At 54.4% G+C, this 6849-nt stretch overlaps 2 protein-coding genes and 1 long non-coding RNA gene across 5 annotated transcripts in view; 1 reads left to right on the top strand and 2 right to left on the bottom strand.

The window, feature by feature from the left end:
* acss1 (acyl-CoA synthetase short chain family member 1) overlaps nt 1-2264 on the bottom strand; it is a 6911-nt gene extending 4647 nt beyond the window's left edge. The window contains exons 1-3 of the mRNA XM_019884982.1: nt 2136-2264; nt 1760-1959; nt 22-197 (exon numbers count right to left, since the gene is read on the bottom strand). Coding sequence (XP_019740541.1) covers nt 22-197; nt 1760-1946 — 363 coding nt within the window. The 5' untranslated portion in view covers nt 1947-1959; nt 2136-2264. The remainder of the gene's footprint in view (nt 1-21; nt 198-1759; nt 1960-2135) is intronic.
* Nucleotides 2265-3574: 1310 nt separating this feature from the next.
* LOC109524870 (uncharacterized) overlaps nt 3575-6849 on the top strand; it is a 6944-nt gene continuing 3669 nt past the window's right edge. The window contains exons 1-2 of one of the 2 annotated variants that reach the window (XR_002170029.1): nt 3575-3877; nt 4218-5459. This is a non-coding gene — a long non-coding RNA (uncharacterized LOC109524870). Of the gene's footprint in view, nt 5460-6849 lie in introns of both variants that reach the window. The other variant, XR_002170028.1, reaches the window with a different exon arrangement.
* The window catches only part of LOC109524864 (visual system homeobox 2-like), a 6052-nt gene continuing 4668 nt past the window's right edge, over nt 5466-6849 (bottom strand). Inside the window, exons 4-5 of one of the 2 annotated variants that reach the window (XM_019884985.1) lie at nt 5835-6015; nt 5466-5755 (exon numbers count right to left, since the gene is read on the bottom strand). In XM_019884985.1, coding sequence (XP_019740544.1) covers nt 5481-5755; nt 5835-6015 — 456 coding nt within the window. In that variant the 3' untranslated portion in view covers nt 5466-5480. Of the gene's footprint in view, nt 6016-6849 lie in introns of both variants that reach the window. The other variant, XM_019884984.1, reaches the window with a different exon arrangement.

Here is a 6849-nt window from a genome sequence, read left to right as displayed (position 1 = left end):
GGGGGGGCGAGGACCTCTCACCTCTTCCATGGCGACGTCCTTGGGCGTCGCGACCACCGGCGCGTCCGTCCTCATGGCCACAAACACCTGCCGCACCGTCGGACAACCGCGCACCGCCTCGTCCACCGTGTCCTTCAGGCGGGTCACCTTGCCGCCTCTCACGCTCTCGTTGACGGTGATCACCGTACTGGACTGGGCTGAGAGGGCAACAGACGGAGGCAACGGGAGGAATTGCCTCGGGTCCAAAATGCTAGCGGCGTTTCGCTCACGGCGACTCGTCTTCCCATTTTCTTTCGCCGTGTGTGCGGTCGGTACGTAGCGTCCGGAACTTTCCTTTCCTCGTGGTTGTTAAGTGGTGACCCGTGCTAAAGTTGACTGTCAGAAACGGCGTGTTTAACAATTGGATTTCACCGCCCCATCCCCTCGTAAGTATTTGGTCCATTTTCATTTGTCACGAAATAGTACGCGTTTCATAACTCGGGTCGGCATTTGACTCAATGTTATTCCCTTTTGGCAATGGAACTCTTTCCAAATAAAACGCTTTAACATCCCAGCGCTTGCTTTTGCGGAGGGGCACCGCCGTGTCTGCGCCGGCCGGAAGTTGAGACCTGAGCGCTCACCTCGTCTCGGGACGGTGAGCCAGACTCGCCAGCCGGCGGGCCGCGCCGTGCCGCCCCCGATCCATTCAAATACTTGCACGACTAACTTTCAAAAGCCCGCTGAAGGCGAGCAAGATGCGCGTCATGAGACCTGTGGACTCGCTCTTCATCGGGCGGCAAGGACGCCGCTGTCGCAATTCAGATTAGCTGATTGAGGCTTGCGGAGTCCACAAAGCTTTGCTGCGGAGATTTATAGCGTGGCGACCCGGATCGACCTCTGGACCCGGCAGAGGCGCGCTGGCTCGTGGCCGCGCCCTCATCCCTCTTGTTTCCGACACACTGGCCCGCATGCTCCAAAGGACGCCGCAGAGCGCGCAAGGAGAGCCGCGAGAAGGCCGCCCTCACCTCGCCATTTGTTTTGTGCACAAACACTTGGCGGCACCATAAAAGGCGGATGCTGGACAATCATGCGGTGCAATGTCGTCAAACTTGCTTCCTGCTCGTCGATTTGGTGGTGCGCTCCAAACAGGTTTTGGGGAACACTTGACATGAGCACTTTGAACTTTTAATAGTGTCGTTTGGGTTGACCTTTATCTGTACTCCCACTTCAGTGCAAAGTGTACATACTTTTGCATTGCGAATTCCCTCGGCTGTGGCCGCAATAAAAAAACCATCTTATCTGCGCCTTGATAATAGGCGAGGGAGTAGTCAGCTATTAAGTCCCCGAGGGCTGTTAAAACGGCAATATTGTCCGCTTCTGTTCTGTGTGTGAGTGTTAAAAAAAAACTAATACTTCAACATGGGTTGAAATGCTGAAACTAAAGGACACGTTGTATGGCAGGCGTGAAGAGTGCACCTTCTTCACCTTGATGTCGAGCTCTTTTCTGATGACCGTTTGTCTCCTGAATGCATAACCACCCGGTGTGCTCTCATCTAGCGGCGTGACCTCCAACGCTCGGCCACCGATGCAGGGGGAGACAAGTCGACCCGCATCGACTCGGCCCCTCTCGACCGGTATCAGAGCCCTGACCGGCCACGCGCTGAGCCATGCCCGACTTAACCCATTCTCTCGATGAGGACCTCCTCCACCTCGCGCGTCATGGTGAGTCTACCGTAAAAACACGTGGACTGAGCAGCTCTCACCCACGATGCCGCCTCACCGTCTCGGATTCTCTCGGCGAGGGCCTCCGCGCTGAAGCCCGCAAACACCACGTTGTGCGCGGCGCCGATGCGGGCGCAGGCCAGCATGGATGCCACGGCGAGCGGGCACGGCGGCATGTAGATGGTGACGCAGTCGCCCTTCTTGACGCCGCGCCGCCTCAACAGGTTGCCCGCGCGGCAGGTCATCTCCAGGAGCTGCCTGTTGAGAACCAGAAAACCGTTCCTGGGTGGGGAGGACCTCGCACCGAAAACGCCAACTCCACACACCCCAGCCCCCGATTGGAACCTCGGAACGGAGGCCGACACCCGCTCGACCGGTGGACCGCGGCGGCGCCGCCCGGGCGGAAAAACAAGCCGGCGAACTTGACGACTGACCTGTAGGTCACCTTGACCTCGGATCCGGGTTCGTCCTTTTCCCAGATGAGGGCCACCTTCTCTGGGCTGCTGAGCGCATGGCGATCCAGGCAATTCACTGCAGTAGTTCAAAGACAGTTGCGTTGAAAGAAAAAGAAAAACTAATTTGGGTGGGCGGGGGGGGGCGTCATAATTGTCCTGGGCTGGAAACACTGTTGTACAGGTGCCAGAAGTCGGCCATGCAACTGCTGATCCGAAGCAGCAGCGCTTACACAACTCGATGGGCCAGTTCCAGGAAAAAAAGCGCTGGAGTTTAACAGCCTGCTTGCTGAACGGTGGTTGTTCTCCCCCCCCCCCCCTCCAAAAAAAAGCCCACATGCACAATTAGGAAAACTGCAGGGGACTACTTTGGATTCACGTCAATATGACACATGACTAGCATCACATTTGATATACAGTATCTCATGATATTATTCACTAATTCAGCTTTCATGTTGAATTTGTCCTTCTTTTTTTTTTTTTTGGTCCTGCGGGTGTTATGGAGGTTGTAACATTCAATACTGCAAGCATCATTTTTTTTTTGCAAATAAAGAATACATCTTTTCCTTTCTATAAAATACATTTAATTTTCAACGTTTTTATAAGAAGGCAGCTCGTTCGTATTTTATTTGTGTAGTCAGCGTGTCCATGTAAAAGTACTGTTTATTTAAATTACTAACAACACGTAATTATTTGCAGGCAGATTGCATTTCATGCCATGGCGCTCTCTTGTTGTTTTTATGCAATCATGGAGATGGAATTTTAACTATTGTTTCTGAAACCTCTTTGGAAAAAGTCTCAGGACAGCTGTTGGGCAATGTGCTCTGATTGCTTTTTTGGCGTGGCCGAGGCGGAACGGAGGCGGAACGACGCGCCTCGTCCGCCCTCCGCGACGGCGGCCGCAGCGCAAGCGGCCCTCCCCCACGCAAAGAAAAGAAAAAAATCGCCAACCAAGTTGTCATCTGAACCCTGGAGAGGGTCGCGGAGCAAGGCCCAGAACTCAGCCGATTGGCCACTGATACTATTTTTCATCCATAGTCATTTTCCCGGAGTTTTGCGGCAAAGGCCGTCTGCGCCGCCTTCACCTCGCATTTCTCCGATAAACCGGTACAGCTGCGGTACCGCGAAGAGATCGCGATGGTGCGGTCATGTTGTCGGGCCGAGAGAGTTCGCTTACGTTTGAAGTCACCGGAGTTGGACAAACGGCGGGAAAGCTGACTTGGTCGGAAGCGGCCCAAATGGGAAAAGTTGGCTGGCTTTTCCGCCGTCCGTCTGTTCCTGCACGAACGTCGACGCGGTCCAGTTTGCCCGTGAACAAAATAATCATCTCTTCATCTGCCATGTCTCAGGTTCTCCGACGCGCTTCATGCTGGCGCAGTTTGCTGGCTTTTCCGCCGTCCGTCTGTTCCTGCGCGAACGTCGTTGCGGTCCAGTTTGTCCGCGAACAAAATAATCACCTCTTCATCTGCCATGTCTCAGGTTCTCCGACGCGCTTCATGCTGGCGCAGAGGCGGAGCGAGCCGCCGAAGGGGGATTTGGAGGCCAAAACATTTTGGACCGCTTCCATTGTCGGAGGCAACGGCAAAAGACCGCTCCCGCCCAAGGATTCGACGCCGAACATGGAAGGGCAGCCGTGCCTCCCGAGCGCAACCTTTCGGCGGGGCCACGACAACTTCGATCCGCCGTACGGAGCCGGCTGCGCCCGGCCTGGATTTTAGCCAAAGGTAGGCAGACGCTCGCCCGTCAAGTGGATCGCGTTGAGCGCCGGACGAGACCACAAGCCGTGATTTGGACAGCTTTCGAGTGATGACCGTAGAGTCCCGTCCCAAGGACTCTCGGCTTCATGACTCGCCATCATCACGCGGGAGTGTTTCATCGCCTTTTCAATTTCTGGCTTAGCGACATCAAATCACTTTTGCAGCTCATTTGGAAGCTCGAAGAATTGGCTCGTATCGTCTGACCCGATTGATTTTGCTGCCTCGTCAGTCATCTGCGAGCGGCGTTTTCACAAAGTCGTCATTTTCTATGTTTAGTCGGGATCGACCCCGGCGGCGGCACGGAAAGGTCAAAGCCGAAGAGCACCCCGCCCAGGGGGCCGACGGACGAAGACTGACCGGCTTGCCGCGTGGGATCCAAAAGATAAGAACATTTTTCAAGTAGTAGTTTCAATTTATCAGTTCTGGGTCGCACAGCGAGTAGCCGTCTCCAAGTCGAGGCCCGCACGATGAGAACTTTGCTTTGATAGATCGACGTTTGGTCCAGTTGGACCACTGCGATGGCAAGCGTCGCCTTTTTGGGCAGATTTGTTCCAAAAAGAAGGCTCCAAGCGGAAGAAAAGGATCTTGTTGGTGTGACGATTTCTCTCGCTCACGGCCTGCGCAATTTGCAAAGCGGCTCATGGAAGAACCATCACGAAGCGAAAGAAACATTTGACCACAACGTATTGGATTCTTCATTTCCAGGTAGCGCCTGGCAACTAAAGCTGCCAGGCGCTACCTGGAATTTATTTTTACAAGAAATAGTTGTCAACAAGATGACAATGAATTGCTGGTTTCACAGCCTCTGCCCCCCCCCACAAAAAATACAACAACTGTTAATTTACGTCCAGTCAAAATTGCTCAATCACTTCCAGTAATACTGACAGTCATTTTTCCAGTATTTAGCAGGCAACATTTTTTGCCACTTACTGCCTGGAAATTCGACATCCAATTCGGTCCAGTGGAGAGTTTGAGTTGATGCAGAAGACATTTTTTTCTTTTTGCCAAGAAGCAATGTACTCGCAGAGCGCATTCAACAGAATTAAAAAAAAAAAAAAACAAGCAGATTTAGCAGGAGTGTTGGTGATCACTTTTCCCCAAACCGTTAGCGGTACGAGTAGTGGCTCTCGAGTACTGACTGATAGCAGCCGCACGGACGTCCAATTTCCGCAAAGGCAAAGGCCGAGCGCCATCACCAACGTGTCAAACGGCCTCGGCGCGGCACCGATGAATCTTCGGAAAGGAAGACTTTCTCCTCAGATGTTTCTTTGCCTTAAGTATCGGTGGCCGGTATCGGCATCCTTGCCAATAGCACTCGCCCATCCCTGTTATTTTTTCCTTGACATTTCAAAAGAATATACTTGAGCGCAGTCCAAGCGGGAGACCTTTGCCGACGGCGGGCCATCGGACTACGTCGAGGCTCTGAGCAAGAAAAGGCGCGGGCGGCGTGGCCGCTGCCGGTCCCTCATCCGCGCCGACGGGAGGCTTCGCCGGCTGGAGTCCATCCTGCGAGTTTGAAGCCCGCAGAGGAGACGCGGCTACTTTTCCGGTGAGCCGCCAGCCGTGTTTGTCACGTTCCCCCGAAACCTTCTGCGTGGTCCGTCCGGTCCTCAGCCGGGCCGCGCCGGGCTCCGTCCTTGCGCCGGCGCGTGTCGAGCATCTTGGCGCCGTGCTCCTGCGCCTTGGCTCGCAGAACGGCGATACTGTGAACCCGCAGTTCGTCCTCGCCGCCGTCCGTCCGTTCCTTTTCCTGGGGCCTGGCCGCCGCCGCACGAGAAAACGGCGGCGTCGCGCCGCCACCCCTTTGCTCCGCGTCCGGCGTCTCCGCGGACTTCTTGTGCATACCTGAAGGACAGAAGGCCTCGTTTTGTCTGCGGCATTTTCTCACTTGCCGAAAACGGACGGCCTCCCTCCCGACTCTCACCCAGTAGCCAGGGCGCGTCCGAGTCGGCGACGCCCTCCCGGGCCGACTTGAGAATGGACTCGGGGAGCGGGATGCAGTGCCGCACCATGGCGCCGTACAGGCCGTATTCGGCCATCACGCTGCTGCGGCCCCAGCACTTCTCGCGCTTCCGCCACTTGGCCCGCCGGTTCTGGAACCACACCTGGCAAAAGATCAGACGCCACTGTTCATAACGACGATATTGGGCGGAAACTTGGCTGCTCGACAGCATTTCTCCTTGCGTGCTAGCATTCTTTTTTTTTGGTGGTGGGGGGGGGGGGCAATGGATTTTTTTTCAACCGTCCGGGCCTCATCATAGCCTGGCCGAGCTTGTGAATATGGATGAACCTCAACGGGCATGATGCAATGGCCCACCAGGTGGAATGAGATTGGCGCGATGCGGTGCATGTGCGCGGCTGCAGACGGGATTAAAAACGATCGAAGCGGGAAAGCCATTGAGCTAGATCTGATGATAACCCCATCTCGTAAAAAGATGGGCCTCACGTGAGCAATCATGCTGTTGACAGCAGTGCGCGTGTGTGTGTGTGTGTGCGCGCGTGTGTGTGTGTGTGTGTGTGTGTGTGTGTGGTGGAAGAGAAAGCCAGAGAGGTGACCCCAAGGGCACAGATGCTGATTGAAAATTTAGTTAATTTCCAGCCCTGCTGGATGGTGACAAAACATCCAAATAAAAAATTTTTAAAAAAAAACTGCTAAAGTGGCAAAAGGAACGAAGGCGGTGATCAGCTGCTAATTCCTTCTTTTCTGCTTCGTTTTTGTCAGAAAGAGAGAGGCCACAAAAATTAACTCGTGAGCAATGTTTTTGCAGCTGTGCCTTGAAATATGAAATCCAGCCGTTCTTCGTTAGTCCATCTATGGCATTTACCACCTGCCGTTTATCGGAGGCTGCAGTTCAGCCAAAGAGGAGAAGTGTCACAAAACGCAAAAGAATGCACACGAACGGGTTGAGGGATGGTGGACAATTGCCCCCCCCCCCCCC

The sequence above is a fragment of the Hippocampus comes genome, unplaced genomic scaffold (genome assembly GCF_001891065.2).
Source record: "Hippocampus comes isolate QL1 unplaced genomic scaffold, H_comes_QL1_v1.1 scaffold144, whole genome shotgun sequence".
In the NCBI taxonomy this organism is placed as follows: domain Eukaryota; kingdom Metazoa; phylum Chordata; class Actinopteri; order Syngnathiformes; family Syngnathidae; genus Hippocampus; species Hippocampus comes.
The sequence above is the reverse complement of the archived record's forward strand: the minus strand, read 5'-3'. Positions and strand labels throughout refer to the sequence as shown.